Source organism: Podarcis pityusensis, assembly GCF_964106645.2.
Source record: "Podarcis pityusensis genome assembly, chromosome: 6".
Classification (NCBI taxonomy): domain Eukaryota; kingdom Metazoa; phylum Chordata; class Lepidosauria; order Squamata; family Lacertidae; genus Podarcis; species Podarcis pityusensis.
The window spans coordinates 79709188-79725870 of NC_138030.1; the positions used below are offsets into that span (position 1 = coordinate 79709188).

A 16683-nucleotide genomic window follows, 5' to 3' on the forward strand; every position below is an offset into this window, starting at 1 on the left:
CCCCAACCTATACAGACCAGTTTGATTTGAGATGGCCACCATTGTGTATTTAAATAGCTAAAATAAGTTTCTGTTGAATCGACCTCCCTTGAAGCCAGGTTAGTTAACAAACCAATAACAATGGATGCAAACAACGTGTCAAAATGTGCCTGCCCTTGGTGGAGGTCAGCTGTTCATCTCTGGCTGAGCAGCTGTCTTCTTGGTGCACGTATTGCAGTCAGGAAGCACACGCAGATCAGATCACACTCAGAAAAGTACAACGAATTTCTGCTCACGCTGTGTCCTCCAAGTTTGGGTAGCTTTGCACATCTCAGAGAGTGCATTGTAAGTCACATGCATTCAGTAAGAGCTCCAGAAAAGTAGGCTGTTAGCATTGCTTTTGTACCACACCCATTAAAAATATTAGGACTGCTCCACCCTCTGCTGTGTATAACTGTGAACATCACTGTTCTTTACAAAACTTGCAGTGCGATGCATTTTGCTGTTCACACTTGGTACCCTGGATTCACATATAGAAGAAGAGAGCTGAAAAGGTCCCATGGAGCTTCTGTTGCCAACATTGCCCTGGCGATCCCAGAGGAAAAGATCTAGGAGGAATACTATGGACTGTAGCAGGGGCAGAGGGCTGAAAAGAATCCATGGCCACTGCCTTGCTTGCTAAGGAGGAACCTGGAAGCTGGGATCTGTAACCAACAAAGGAGGAAAAGGTGTGTGTGGGAGAGAGAGAGAGAGATGCGGATAACACAAAGTGAGAAAAAAGGGGTGTCCCTGCCCATTTTTAGTTGTAGCTTCACTCACCATCAGCTCTGGCTCCATGCATGCTGGTTCCAATGCCTAATTCACTGTCCCTGTGTTTTGACAGCACTGCACTGAAAAAGAAAGTTCTGCACTGCTTGTCTGGACCTACCGCTGACAGCAGCAGCTCTACAGGGTTGTACAATTCTCAGAATTAACTAGAGATGCCAGGTGTTGAAACTGGAATAGTCTGTATGCAAAGCATTTGCTCTGCTACTGGGATATGGCAGGGATGTTGGATAGCTCAGTTGGTTAGAGCATGGTGCTGATAATGCCAAGGTTGCAAGTTCGATCGCAGTAAGGGACAGCTGCCTTTTCCTGCATTGCAGGGGGTTGCACTAGATGATCCTCAAGGTCCTTTCTGACTCTAGAATTCAATGATTCAGTGGTTCAATGGCCCTTCCCCGACAGACTCTGCTTCATGTGGGAATCTGTTTTTGTGAAGCAGACCCTATGTAGCTGTAGAAGTTACGCATATATATATATATATATATATATATATATCTAGATATATATTTAAATACTCTTCACCATTTTGGGGAGTAAGTGGCTGGTGTGATGAAAATACACCCATTCATTCCACCGCTGGGCCTCCATTTACTTCTGAGCACATTAAGAAGGCAGGGCATTCAAAGAGCAGGTTATTATTCCTGGAACTGCTAAGCAACAAGCATATGGTAAGCAAGACTGCATTAAGAATAGCAGCATTGCTCTATAGAAGAGAACTTGGGCACTTCAATTCCACTTCAGCAGTTCAAGGCTGTTCAAGGTTCTTTGAGGTGCTACTGTTAAGTGCAGCTGCACAATCTGAAGAGACCAAAGAACCAGCCAGAGGATGAAGATAGTCTTGGAAATAGCCAGATGAAGGGCACAATATCTGCACACAATCTAGGGAAACATGTTAACACCCAGAGCAGACAAAAAGCAAAAGGTTCTCTAGCTGTGTCTCTCTGTATCTGTCTCCATCTCTCTCTCTCTCTCTCTCTCTCTCTCTCTCTCACACACACACACACACACACACACACACCAGAAACCAAGCCTATGTGAAGCAGGGAAGTAAGGCCTCAGGACAGCTTACTAAAATGCAAATTAAAAACAAACAAGCTCTTAGCAATCACTCAATTCCCTCAGTGTTTGCAACCCATCTTGCTGGTTGCAAAAAGCAGGAAGAATTCCACATCACACAGAGAGATCCTGGGGGGGGAGGTCAGAATAAAGATTTACTTGCATAACAGCACAAGTTCTAAACTCACCAAGCCAAAAACAGCTCACCAGCTGTGAGTACCACTCTGTTAGAGCTCAATACGCATGAGGTGGAATTGTGCATGGACCTGGAACTACCCTGGCCTTGGTGCCACCTTGTCCCACCCTATCCTGATGAGTGCAGCACCACTACTGAGTGTACACCACTGCCACTTCGGCTCCTCATGAGCCACCATTGTAGGAATGGAAAACATGAAGCACTATGCTTCCATTTCCCCATTCATACAGATTTGTGCAACTTGCCTGTTGTGTAGTATACAGACTGCACACTCATTGAATATTATATGTGAATAATTATGCAAGTGAATAGCTCAACTATTTGTGTACACAGATTGTACGCTCATTGAATGTAACATTCAAGGGAAATGCCTGCTGCTGCCCTTCTTTTGCAAACATCTTCCAGCATAAATATCTCCTAAAATAAATATAGACATCTGGAATATGAATTCACTGCCAGGGGCAGGTGCTTACATTTTAATTTGACCCTTCACCCATCATCTTCATCCATGTAGCAGGTTGCAGGCTATAACACACTTTGGGCAAGCTTTGTGGTATAGCTCCTTAAACACAGAGATGGCCAGATCTTACACAAACATTTGCTGGACCATATTATGTCACTAAACTAGCTTTGAATCAGATTTTACACATCTGAAATATGCCCTGTCTGAACTTAGATGCTTTTAGGCTGTAGCGTGCAATTATGTCATCGTCAAACATTAGAATCTAGAGATTTCTGACCAGTTGCAGACATTGAGAAAGTTCAGCTGGATGTCTGAAATAAGCTTAGTTTTATGAATCCAGCGGAAAGTTCAGATACTTTAGGTGTTTACCATCATTTGGAGATTCAGGAGATATGAGCCTGCTATGCAACTGTAAACCTATCTCACTCTAGATTCATCCCCTAAAAGCTTCCAGTGACTTTACTCTTACATCAGGAAATGTTTTTGAGGTCTGTTCTATATTTCTTGTATCCAAACTACAACACCAGACAGCAGCATTTCTTCCTTATTCTTTTTTTAAAAGGTTTTTGAGATTTGATTGCTCAGAATTTATTTTTAGCTCCATAGAATCTTGACCCACTTGACCTTGATGGTCTTTGCACTTTGCAAAAATCCCCCCACCAATCCTCTGGAGGGATTTAGCCAGGTATATATTATGGCATGTAATCTGTGATATAGCCTCCCAGTGTTCATGCTCCTGAAAGGTTAAGTCCTCACCCTGCATCCTTTTTCCTGATTTTTTTTTTAAAGTCCACATGGTATTAGCAGTCTTACATACAGGGATAAAATGTTTTTGAAAAAGCAACTGCCTTAATCAAGTTCAGAGCTACAGAATATGCTGCGGAAGGATCCTTGCGGTAGGAAGCAAGAGGATAAATATTTCAACCAGAAGAGCTGCAAAGTCACAACAACTGCAAACACCAATATAAGCTCAGTCATGATGTTGTATTTTCTTTCACTAGGCAAGGGGCCATTAGTGTGATGGGCAGTGTGTGTCTCTGAGTGTGTAAGGAAGAACAGAATATGTGCAAGGATCGCATGGAGTCATACTGTACCACCATCTGATGCTCTGTGCATCTAGATGCATGCATGCAGGCTCTTGCATCGAAGAGGCTTAGTTTGGTCAGAATCAAATATACACTTTGAGAGTTTTAATGCCAAATATATTACTTCTGGTAAATGAGCCACCACAACTGCTAGAGGGCCTTGAAAATTTGTGTTCCGGACTTTTTAGACTTGACTACTCGTGTACTATCTGAAACCAAAGGGGCTCAATTGGTTGCCGGATGTGAAATATATTGGCGTTATTTTCCATCTCTCCTTCCCCCATTATTTCTCTACCACCTCTGCTCTGACCTTTCCATGCATCCTCCCTGATTGGTTCAGTGTTGTACTGCTGTGCACCTGTCACGGAGCTGGAAACATTGGTTGGTGCCTGGGTAGCCGCAGCCTCTTGTACAGCAACTGCTAGCATGGAGTTCTCTTGGTCAGGTGGCGCTGATGTAGCAGTCATTGAACGCAACCCTAATAACCTATTTGCTGGTGTATTGACTCGTAAGGTTAGAACGATAAATCCATATCGCACTCACTGAGAAGCAGGGCTTAATTTGAGTAAATATGGATTTAACTGGAACGTGTGAGGACTCAGCACTAAAGCATATGAAGCAATAAGGTATCAGTTGAGCCAAAGGGCAGGAACGTAGCTTGGTGGTAGAACGCATGCTTTGCATGCATAATATCCTAGGTTCACTCTCTGACGTCTTCAGGTGGAAGGTAGGAAAGACTCCTGTCTGGAACCCTGATGTCTTGGGCTAAAGCTTCAATATTCCCTCACCCCTTTGGTCATGCATTCTTGGGCAGACAGAAGTTCCAGGTTGGAGGAAGACTGGTGTAGACAAGTGCCTGGCTAAATGTTCTGCCGATGCATCAGGCAGCTATCTGTGTTTCTAAGCAAAGCAGCTAAGATATTAAATACAAAAAAATATTATCTCTAAAAATGGGGAAAGGGTTTCTTCTTGACTAGGTAATCACTGCCCTCCCATGCCACAAATCTGAGATTAGGGCATGAGGGTTTGGGTCAGGGTCTGGGATGTGTTTGTGTACTTTCCAGGAATGTTGGGTTTTTAACAAATTAGCCATGTCCTGGAAAGGAAATAAAACTTCCCCTGAAATCCATTTGGCTTGCTTCTCAGGAAATGTGTTTAGTATTTGGGTGGCAGTAAAGCAGAATGAAAAGGATCTTTGTTAAAAGGATTGATTACATATTTTAATGCCCTTGTGATAATCCTCCTTAATGCTCCTAATGCTGAAATGAATGCAAGGGGGGAGAAAAGCCATTCCCTTACTTGTCAAAACAAAGCACATTTTCTCTGCTAGTGACATCTAACAGACTCGAGCATAAGCAACTGGAGCTAATTATCTTGTGACCAGCAGGCAGTCTCGAACAGATCTTTGCCAAAGACTTCCAAGAAGCAGCACTTCAGCTGGACCAAATGGGGGTGGGGGGGCGGCATGCCTTTTTTTAAAAAAACCCTATCTAAAATATTTTCAAATAATTGAACAGAAAGCCTTTTAAATACTTTCCCAACTATTAGCAAGGAAAATGGGGGGATTTTGTTTTCGCCCTTCTGCATCACAGTGTTCTAAGTGTGTTTTTTCCCCACAGCACCTCTGGGAGTGATTCAGGCTGCTATTAATTAGCACATTGCCTCTCACAGCATTACAATTTTATTATTTTTGCCTCGTCACACTTTGGAAAGTCAGCAATATAGCCAAACGTTTTGGCAGACTGCAAGGATTTCATTTCACTTTTAGTTTAACTGAGCTGCTTTCAAGCTAAATGTGTGTGTTTCTGTGTGCACGTGTCTGCACCTATACATATGCATGCATGTACACACATACACGCATGCACTGCGGAGGTTAAGTTTAACTACACAGCAGAGAATGAAACCATCCTACAGCACCATAGTGTGGTGCCAGTGGCTCCTGACTGCAGCAACAAGGGCTATGGCTTTCCTTTTGTGCCTTTAACAGCAATTTTATCTACAGCAACCAAGCAAGTAAAGCTTTCCGTGGCATGAAGATGCATAGTCCCCTAATGATGGGGTGACACAGTGCCTTCAGACACCATACTAGAGCCCGTGAAGACCCTCACAATTTACTCGATCCAGTATATCTGAAGGAGCGTCTCCACCCCCATCGTTCTACCTGGACACTGAGGTCCAGCGCCAAGGGCCTTCTGGTGGTTCCCTCACTGTGAGAAGCCAAGTTACAGGGAACCAGGCAGAGGGCCTTCTCGGTAGTGGCACCCGCCCTGTGGAACGCCCTCCCACCAGATGACAAAGACAACAACTACCAGACTTTTAGAAGACATCTGAAGACAGCCCTGTTTAGGGAAGCTTTTAATGTTTGATGCATTACTGTATTTTAATATTTTGTTGGAAGCTGCCCAGAGTGGCTGGGGAAGCCCAGCCAGATGGGCGGGGTATAAATAATAAATTATCATTATTATTATTACTTATTTTTAATTGAGTAGGGCTTTTGTTTTTGCTTTTGTGGGTGGGGCTGTTTGGTTGGAGGTGGCCTGCTTTTTTTGTCTTTTGGGGGAGGTAAGTTTTGCCTGTTGTTTTTAAGGGGAGAGGTTCTAAACATTGCCAAAATGCTTTGAAATGGCCCCATTTGCACTATATACATTTAACACAGAGGAAACCATGGCTTTTCAAAGTGGACTGAAATGCCCTCCAGCTTCCTGAGTCCCCAAACTGGGATGCATGTAATTCTGCCTGTGCTCCTGCGTAAGATCACGGAGCCCCAAACACACACCTTTTTCACGGCTGTGCTCACACAATGCCCAAAAATGCATGTTTTGGAAGTACCGTGTAGGATCGCAGCCTCACCCCAAATGCTTTATCGGGGAAAGCATTTTTTCAGGGTGACATCCCTCCCTGAAATTGCACAAAATCATGGCACCCAAAATGACCACCATGCTCTCATACGAGAAAACGGGATATCCCCTTTTTTTTCTGGGATACCTGTGGGTATGGCATGGCAGTGCTTTTAAATGTATAGTGTAGATGGGCCGTATAGTCAGTGTTACTATATCAGTGTGTCATGATTATACATGGACGCGAGTGGCACTGTGATCTAAACCACTGAGCCTTGGGCTTGCTGATCAGAATGTTGGCGGTTCGAATCCCTGCAATGGGGTAAGCTCCCATTGCTCGGTCCCTGCTCCTGCCAACCTAGCAGTTCGAAAGCACGTCAAAGTGCAAGTAGATAAATAGGTACCGCTCCAGCGGGAAGGTAAACGGTGTTTCCGTGTGCTGCTTTGGTTCGCCAGAAGCAGCTTAGTCATGCTGGCCACATGACCCGGAAGCTGTACGCCGGCTCCCTCAGCCAATAAAGCAAGATGAGCGCCGCAACTCCAGAGTCGTCCGTGACTGGACCTAACGGTCTAGGGTCCCTTTACCTTTACCTTTACATTTTTGTTAAAGAAAATGAGGTGCCAGTACTCATATAATGATAAAAGGGGTGTAGGTGCCAGCACAAAATGACTTGTTACAGGAAAGTCCTGACTGTACATAAACATTGTAAACATTTTGCAGAAAGACACATGCCCGATTCTTTCCCCCACAGCAATGCCCGGGATCAGTTTAAGTTCTCTCCCCACTGAAGTTCAGAACATCTCTTTTATTGGGTTTGCACTGGGATTCCTGCCTGCCTTCTCCTGCCTAAGACTACTGTCACCCTCTCATTTGTTCCTCCTCCATAATCATCAAATTGTTAACCTCTATAACATCATTTAGCTCAATGAAACCAAACAGAACACTCTGATTGATTGATTTTGCTTTATCAGTAGCCGTTTAGGCAGGAAGCTCATTTGGAGTGATTTGCTTACACAACAGTTTCAATAATGTTTTGCTACTTGAAATGATTGTGAGGAATGGATCCAGGCAAAGGACAAAGCTGTTGTTCAGATGAGCCAGGCTCAGCATGCAGCAGAACTGGATTTCCAACTCATATAGTGGAAGCTCAGGTTGTGAATGTGATTCGTGCAGGATGCACATTCGCAACCCTCAGGGTTCACAACCCGCGTCTGTGTGGGTTGCGATTTGGCGCTTCTGCACATGCACGGCCGCCAAAACCCGGAAGTAACCTGTTCCGGTACTTCCGGGTTTTGGCGGTCCGCAACCCGAAAAAATGCAACCTGAAGCATCTGTAACCCGAGGAATGACTGTACTTCTCTTTCTCTCTCTCTCTCTCTCTCTCTCTCTCTCACACACACACACACACACACACACAGCACATACATTTCAGAGTGAACCACAAAACCATTTGGTTCCATCCAAAATAGATCTGCTGTTTCAGGCCTAGCCATGACCTGGTTCCTGCATTCCCTGATTGCGTTGTACAAGTAATGCAGGTGTGGTTCAGCACCAAGCACTGTTAGTCACCTGCTAATGGCTGGGGAATTAAAAATGCCAGCTCCCATTGTGACCACCACTGCTGCCACTGTCACCAGCTAAGCCTGCTAGAATGCAGTGGGGTGGGGGCACTATGCCCAGGCCTTTAGACCCTGTCATGGCCTTCACTAAAATGGCCACAACAACACTGAATTGTCTGCCCAGTGATAAATTATTGTGTTTCTTGTGTAATTGTGCTTCTGCACATGCAGCACACAGACATGCATGCATAGCCCTGGGCATGGAGCATCTGTGTCCTGGTATGCAATTAGTACATTTCTGAGTTTGGGGCATGGGTTACAAGACACCAATTTCTGCCTAAGCTGAGTGTCCCTCTCTCCCTACCCTTCCTTCTCATCCTTTCTATCTGTGCTCTGCCCACTCATCTAGCCCTGTTGACCGCCTTTTCAACTTTGTTCTGAATCTTACTCGAGTTATGGTAGGTGGAAGGTCATATCCAGCAGCTAGGTTCCTGGGGATTCAGCTCACCTGTTCAAAGACCACTCTGAAAGGTCAGCCAATTTCCTCCCAATCAAGTAGTTAATATTCTTTAGCAGCTCCTGCCTGCTTTGCTGCTAGGGAACAGGCAGTGTTTTAAGGAGACACAGCAGCATCCAATCTAGGTTATCCATTCAACTTCCTAAAACCTGCTGTCTGGTAGCATCTAGGGACCCTTGTGTAGTGTGGAGTAGCTTTGGTTTTCAGTATAAAGAATCACAACAGATCCACAATCGGAGTTTCTGGGCTGTGCTTTAGGAGACCAAAGGCAGCTGTCAGAGCAGCTTAATATAAATGTATGTAACTTGCTGTTCAGTAGCTTTGATTTTCTACATTCTGATCTCCCTGACCTCTAGATACAGTAGTTGTGTGTTTTGGGTGGGGGGTTTCCACAGGAAAAACTAGCATGCAAGTTAATAGTTACTCAGGCAAGCCAGGTGTTGACAAACTTTGAAGCTGCTTAATTTCAAGTCAAGGTGTGATTTGTATAATCCTGACCTCTTTATGTAAAGTCACATTTACATATATTCAAAATCTATAAATCCCAATAGAGTTGAAAACATGTAGTGTTTTCATTTGATTGGGGGTCGGGGGGAGCCACTGAATATATTAAACTGATTTTTCAATGGCTAGCTGAGCATGCTATCAGTCTTACTTGTAATATTTGTTGTTTTGTTTAACTCCTCTGCATTTCATCGAATGTGCAAATGTAAAAAAAATGTTACTGCATTTCATCGAATGTGCAAATGTAAAAAAAATGTTACTGAGCATGCATGGGAGGAAATGATAAAACAAGGGCATGAGCCAGCCAAAGGGAAGCACAGTTAATTACACTGAAAGCCATAAAAGTGGCTGGATTGTGTTGTGATGGTTTTAGACATATTCTTTGAATGTTTTCCAGCATATTTCTGTACTTTAGCATATACTAGGTATGAGCATGCTCCCCCCCCCCCCAATTTTCCTTGTATCCAACAAAAAAGTGTACCTGTTTGATTCGTTTTGTGTTCACTTCCCTCTGTGCTTTGGGTTCTGAGCTGCTTTGTATAATGCAAACTTATGTGTTCCCTATAATGGGAAAGCTAAAAGCAGCTACAACTGCTACCCCTTTTGGCCAAAGTGGATTAAATTTAAAAGCAGAGAGTAAATTATGCCTGCCAAATTGCAGAAAACAGGTCTAGAGATTTTCTTTTGGTGGGGGTGAAAGAGATTCAACTCCTTCCGCAATCCCTTTTAAGCTAAGGGAGTAGGGGTTGACTGGTAGATCATTTCTGCTTAATACAAGGAATAAACTGCCCAGTTTGGCATCAGCAAACAGAGAAAAATAGGGGGGATTTTTTTGTGCAAAGAGGGCAGGAGCCTGGAGCAACAACAACATCTTATGTTTGTGGGATGGGGATCAGTAGCCTGATCTCCACATTCAGGTTCAGGAGAATATAGCTGACTTCTGTGGTAAGCTTGAAGTAGAAGGCATGCATGGTCAGACATAGAATTTAAGAGACATAGACTGTTCTGGACTTGTTTAAATGTGTGGAGTCAAGAGGGAGGGTTGCAGCTTAGAGGAGGCAAGGGACCTAATCATTGGCAAATTACAACATGAAGTCATTATGAAGTAACATCCTGCAGTCAGATTATTGGTGTTCATGCCCTCCCTTTATTTTATTCTTTTAAAACCTGAATAACTTTGAAAGTACTATAAATATTTCAACAAATCTCACATTAATGGGGGCCTTAAGTTATAAAATAGGCAACCTTACAGTTAAAATACATGAAACTGGCAACTGCCAAAGACCGAAGGTCCAAAAATCAATGTACCAAGTAACTTTTGATTAGTGGGTCACCATGCCGAAAAGGTTGGGAACCACTGCTCTGGAGAATGGCAGGACGAGTTGATTTCCTTGAAATTGACATGAATATAAATCTTGCAACTTACCTGGTGACCAGGGGAGAAGCCATTATTGGAGACTGGGATCACACAGTGGGGATGATTGAAAAGCTCCAAAGCCCTAAGGTTAGGAGATGGGAAGAAATACGATAGTAATTATACAGGGTGGAAAAGGGAAAGATTAATTATCTAGAGAATTATTCCCCTACCTAGATATGAAAAAAGAACTCAAAGTAATTAGAACAGAAATTTCTTGCAATGAAAAAGATGGAACAGTGGTTAACCCTCTCAGTAACTAATATTCAATTCTCTGAAATATACAGTGTTGTTTGCGCAAATTTTGGCATCTTCTGGAAATGTTGGGTGGTATCCAACTAAGTCATAATCAGAGTAGATCCATTGCAATCAATGATTTCAACGGATCTACTCTGAGTATGACTTTCTTGGATACAACCTGTTGACCTCAAGACTTTAGGACAAGTCCTGGAAGAAATCTGTCAATGCTCCTTTTAAAATGTATGCTTAGTTCATTTTTATCCCACTTTTCTACACAAAAATACACCCAAACAAGAACATTAATACTGATACAAAAATAGAAATAGAGCAAGAAGGAGCAGTAAGATGACAAACACAGGTGAAAAACAGCACAGAGGTGATATTAATTGAATGTGTGCCGGGATTTTTGTTAAAGTCTTTATAGACCATCTAAAACAGGATCATTTCAAGAAAAAGAATTCCAGGAAAACAACAAGTCCCATCTCTTTACAGACCTTTCCCAGCTTCTGAGAAAGTAGTCTCTCCAGCAGCATAGTCTTTCCATGTCTCAGTCCAAAAATCCAAAGTCATTAAATTATTATCAAGAACCACCCTGCAGCATTTGAATTTTATTTGTTGGATTCAAATGCCCTTAAACACCTGCATGAGTAAACCCTGTTATGATTTGTAATGCAGGGTAATAAAATCCTGTGAGCAAGTCAAGCTCATATTTTGCAGGTGGAAAATCCTAGGAGCAGCACTTGTTATGCCCAGGTAAAGGATCAGACCCCTATGTCCCCTATGTAAGATTCCTATAGCACACGTGCAGGAAACTGGCCTTGGAACCTTCCTGCCTGCAGGACTTGGGACCGTCTCCTCCCCTCCCATTCTGCAGTAGGTTGTCATGTTTGAAGGGCTATCAGAGGACAGACCTCTCTATTTGAAGGAATCCTCTAGGGCCGTCCTGTTTCAAGACAATGAACACTAAGAACAGAAAACATCAAGGTCACTGAAGTTGCTCATCAACAGCTATCAGTACCTGGATAGCAAACTGATAGCAAACAAGTCTTCTCCACAATGCTCGTATATCCTGTACTTCTGTTTAAATTGCAATAAGTATTTCTTAATTTGCATCTATACATATAATTAGCACATGCAAATTTTATACAAAGCAGATAACCTCCTTTGTCCTCTTTTCTGGATCTATGCTTCGTCATGGTTGGCAGTGCACAAGAGGCAACCCGCTATTCTGCAGGCTAGGAAGCCTTTGTAAATTGGAAGAGGGTTGGTTTCTTTTTTCCAGGCTCTCGGTGTGAACTGAATTCTTACTGTGAGTACAGAAGGACTGGCAAAAATGCTTCTGGGCTAGTAACCTTTATGGACTTATTTGCAAGGCTGTTTTCCCCTTCCAACTGATTCCAAAGTATAAGCTTCTTCACAGTCATCTTCCTCAACTATTTTCTTGCCTTGCTTTTAATGGCCCAGGTAACAGGTTTGTCCAGGACAGGTAGACATGTGTGCAGTCCTTCTTATGCTTGATTTTGCAACAGCCAGTGGATCTTATGGGCCAATAAAACTTGCCCATATGATGGCACAAAGTCATCTCACTCCCTCTCCATAGCAGTAAGCAGAGCAGTCTCTGTGCTCTCCTTGCCTCTAATAGGGTCGGTATTTAGCTGCAACAGCACTTATCATGGATTTGAGCTGCCAGAAGCTGAACTGATATACAGATGATTTAAGAGACATGATTTAGCCCATTGTGATGCTCTTGGAGTAGCATTTTTTGAGCCACCCCAGCCTCCAAACAAGATAGCCTTTTGGAGCGAAAGGCAAAGGTGGCAGCTCTCGAGTTAATGCATCGAAAGGTCAAGAGGAGAATAATTCACTTTCACCTTGCCACGGAGGGAAAGCGGCAGTAAAAGCTGCCCGCTTATTGGCAAGATTATATATAAACGTGCAGTTCATATCTCCAGCCACCACCTCAGGAGCAGTCCAGTTACAGAGTTGATGTCATCGCCCACCTCCCTAATCAAGTGGTGCTGGATTATCTTGTCCTGATAAATTGGAGCCAGCATCTACTGGAGGGCAGGAGGGAGAGAGAGAAGGAGCGGGAGAGAGAAATAAGTCTTACATGAAGTACTCTGCTAGTTTGTAAGTAATAGGGTAGCAGATGTCCGGATCAAGCCCCTGAGCTTGTAGTCTGCGGCACAACAAAATGATTTGTGGTGAGCAGTGTAAAGGTCTTTAAAGGAAGACATCACCAAGCAGGCACACAGTTAAGCATGACATATTTGAGGCCAAGGGACAAAAGGAATCCAAAATGCCACAGTGGGTATTGTTTTACAGAGGAATGCATGCAGTCTGTATGGCTTATCTGGATGCAGTTGCCCTAGAAGGGACCATTGTTTTGCACTGCTCTTCTTGGGCAATGCACTTGTGATTAAAAGAAGAAAGAAACATTCCTAGCTTCACTACTGAGCATATTTCTAAAAAGAATCAAGGGCCGTTGAGCTGCTAGGCACTTGTTCATTGCAACTCATTCAGGGTGAATAAACAATTTTGTTCCCCTTAAACCTCAGTAAGGCTAACATTAAAATTTGCTAACCACTTAACTGTGGAGGAAGGCTTTATTTAAGAAAAAGACAAAGCAGCACTATTCTTGTTCAGATTTTGGAAATCCACTCCTTAACAGAAAGGCAGTTGTAAAAAGACAATCTGCAAATGCAATAGCTGTAGCCACTGATGTGTTGCAAAAATTAAGGGTGATTTCATTATTGGGCGTACATTGGTTGGGTCTCTACTGTAGGAATTCAAAAGAGCGTCATTTGTGGCTGAGCATTTTGTTTTCGTACCAAACATCTGTATTTCAATCCCTGACATCTCCAGGTAAGGTTGAGAAAGACCCTGGTCTGAAACCCTGGAGAACTGTTGCCAGTCAGTATAATGAATCAGTATAAGACAGCTTCTTATATTTCACGGGTGCTTTTACATTTAAAATCCATCATACTAGAACAGATGGCACATGTTTGCCACTCCAGGCATCAACGTATAGTCACTGGTTAGTTCTGTTAACCAGTTAACATATCCAGCATCTGCATATATAACACTGAGCAGGCATCAGTTGGTTGTTTATGTCAATAAACATCTATAATAGAGTGGTTCCTCAGGTTACAAACTTAATTTGTTCCAGAGGTCTGTTCTTAACCCAAAACCATTCTTAACCTGAGGTGCACTTTCGCTAATGGGGCCTCCCCCTGCTGCCGCATGATTTCCGTTCTCATCCTGGTGCAAAGTTTGCAACCCGAGGTAACTACTTCTGGGTTAGCGGAGTTTGTAACCCGAAGCATTTGTAACCCAAGGTATCACTGTACACAAAGAATGTAAGCTCCTGAACACCCACATGGTTTCTGATACACTGAGGGCCAGACTACATCAGATGTGGGAGATCTGTGAGCTAATCTCCCCCAACTGTTTGATTTCTTACTTAAAGCAACTGCAGGAGCCCCCTGGTTTGCTGCAGTGATGTTAGTCCTTTCCTCCAAGGCCATTTTCCCAGTCCACTCCCCCATACTGTTTCCCAACCCACCCGCTGCTCTTTTGAGGAAGAACTTTACACTGAGAAAATGGTGGGCATCAGAGACTGTGTTAAGAGCACACCCTCCCGCTCCTGCTCTGATGAAAATCAGGAGTCCCTGCAGTTGCAGCAAGTTATAGATTTCTTGTGTAGTTTTTCTTGGGCAGGTTAAATAATGATTAACAGTTACTTTGTTTTTGTTTTATAGTGAAGAGACTCTTCAAAGATCTAAATCTCCCATGCCTCTGGCATGCAACCTTTTGCCAATTATTTGGAAGTTGAATAAACCAATAGCTATAACCTATGAAACTGACTACACTCTCATAATCATTTCATCCAAGCGACCATCCTTCTTACAACTGTTTTTTCCCCTTCTTTCCAGGGAAATCCCTACATGTGCAATGAGTGTGATGCAGCCATTGATGAACTGGCGCATCCGCCTGAACTGATGTTTGATGCTGAAGGAAGGTATCCCTCCACCTATTGGCAGTCTACCACTTGGAAGGGTTACCCCCAGCCTCTCCTTGTGAACATCACCCTGTACTGGAACAAAACCATCGAGCTAACGGACAACATAGTCATCACCTTTGAATCTGGCCGCCCAGACCTAATGATCCTGGAGAAGTCCCTCGACTATGGTCGGACGTGGCAGCCATATCAGTATTACGCTACAGATTGTTTAAATGCTTTCAACATGGAACCAAAAACAGTGAGGGATTTGTCCCAACAAACAGTCCTAGAAATCATTTGCACAGAAGAATATTCTATGGGGTACATGGCAAACAGTAAAATCCTCCACTTTGAGATTAAGGACAGATTTGCGTTTTTTGCTGGGCCTCGGCTCCATAATATGGCTTCTCTCTATGGGCAGCTCGACACAACCAAGAACCTAAGAGATTTCTTTACGGTCACAGACTTAAGGATAAGACTGCTCAGGCCAGCAACAGGGGAAATATATGTGGATCCACAGCACTTGACACGCTACTTTTATGCAATCTCAGACATAAAAGTAATTGGAAGGTAAGACAAAATAAACAAATGCATTTTCATTTGCTTTTTAAACACTGTGTGTGATGGCAAGCTTCCATCTTTCCTCCCCTTTCTAAAGACAATAGCAATTTCCACTGGAATTTGGATTGTTAGCCACATTGAGAAAATTCTTTGTACATCTACATGGTTGCAACTTGATAATTTGTAAGGCTAGGTTTCAACTTCAGATGGGGGTGTTTCCCCCCCCCCCACCCGCCACCATGTTGTTGGACTCTCAACTCCCATTAGCCCCAGCTAGCATGGTCAATGGTCAGGGATGATGGGAGCTGGGAACAAATAATATCTGGACAGTCACTGATTTCTCATCCCTGGGTTAGACCAGCCAGCACACTATAATTCTGAAGACTTGCACTTTGATATGGGTTTCTGCAGAAATTTTGCTTGGCAAGCCCCAGTTGCTTGGTTTACAACTGGATTTTCTCTTTAACTTGGTTAACACCTTTCCGTTTATGAGGTGACCACAGCAGGTTTGCTGTTTTGTTGCTCACTGTACACAAGCTTGGAATTAGCTCCTTCCAGTGCCACTAGTATCTAGCTTTTCTCAAATATTGGAAGGGATGGAGAGACATGTTTTCTGTAGAGGTAACTTGTTTACCATTTCCCCCCACCTTATAGATGGAAGTGGAGAACTCTTGCACTTGTAAGAGAAACATGCAATATCCAGTGAAAGTGAGGAATAGAAAAGTTTAAATGGTTTCCCAATGACAAGAGTATTTCCCTTGATGGGAGCAGACATGGCATTACTTACTATGCAGCAAGGTGACAGATTTTGGCCACCACTGAGAGAACAGTCTTGGGTCTAACCTACTCTGTTTATGTGTATTTGTGTCAATAAGGCATGGACAGGGGAATTCCCTGGAGGATTAGACTACATATTAATTCATGAGAGGGAGAAGAACCTTTCAGATACTCCAAGTCAGTGTTAGGCTACTCTAGTGCTTATTTTAGCTCTGTTTGAAGATATGCCTAAACATTTTAATGTGATGTTGGAATGGCTGAGGCTCATACAGAATTTTTAGATTTGAAAGAATATATGAAAGGTGACAAAGTGGTCAGAAGAGGGACTCCTGCCAGTCATTCCAGTCAGAGGCTCATGAACCTAGCACAACTACCAGTGTCATAGAAGCAACCACTGTGTTTCTAAGTGTGTGGGTAAAGATGGTGAACCACACTTGACCAACATCTCCAAAATGGAGAATTCAGTGCCAGGGAAATGTGATTTCCTTATAATGGATTCTTTTTGTTTCTAGCATCTAGCAAGTGCTCAGCAATAGTTTGACTCCCTCCCCTCCTCTCCTTACCGTCTGGAAAGTATATTGGCCATACTGATAATCTGTTAACTTTTGATACTCTCTTTTTGCTGCTATAGAACTTCATTTTCATTCAAGCTTAAAATATCAGGGG

At 43.1% G+C, this 16683-nt stretch overlaps 2 protein-coding genes across 12 annotated transcripts in view; one reads left to right on the forward strand and one right to left on the reverse strand.

Moving 5' to 3' along the window:
* Positions 1 to 16683, forward strand: part of NTNG1 (netrin G1) — a 208141-nt gene that overhangs the window by 66059 nt on the left and 125399 nt on the right. For all 11 annotated transcript variants that reach the window (XM_081008682.1, XM_081008678.1, XM_081008684.1 and 8 more), the window contains exon 3: positions 14612 to 15249. In XM_081008682.1, the coding sequence (XP_080864808.1) occupies positions 14612 to 15249 (638 nt within the window). The remainder of the gene's footprint in view (positions 1 to 14611; positions 15250 to 16683) is intronic.
* The window catches only part of LOC308478747 (uncharacterized protein), a 52042-nt gene that overhangs the window by 20166 nt on the left and 15193 nt on the right, over positions 1 to 16683 (reverse strand). The window contains exons 3-4 of the mRNA XM_081008831.1: positions 12787 to 12855; positions 10449 to 10521 (exon numbers count right to left, since the gene is read on the reverse strand). Of these exons, the coding sequence (XP_080864957.1) occupies positions 10449 to 10521; positions 12787 to 12855 (142 nt within the window). The remainder of the gene's footprint in view (positions 1 to 10448; positions 10522 to 12786; positions 12856 to 16683) is intronic.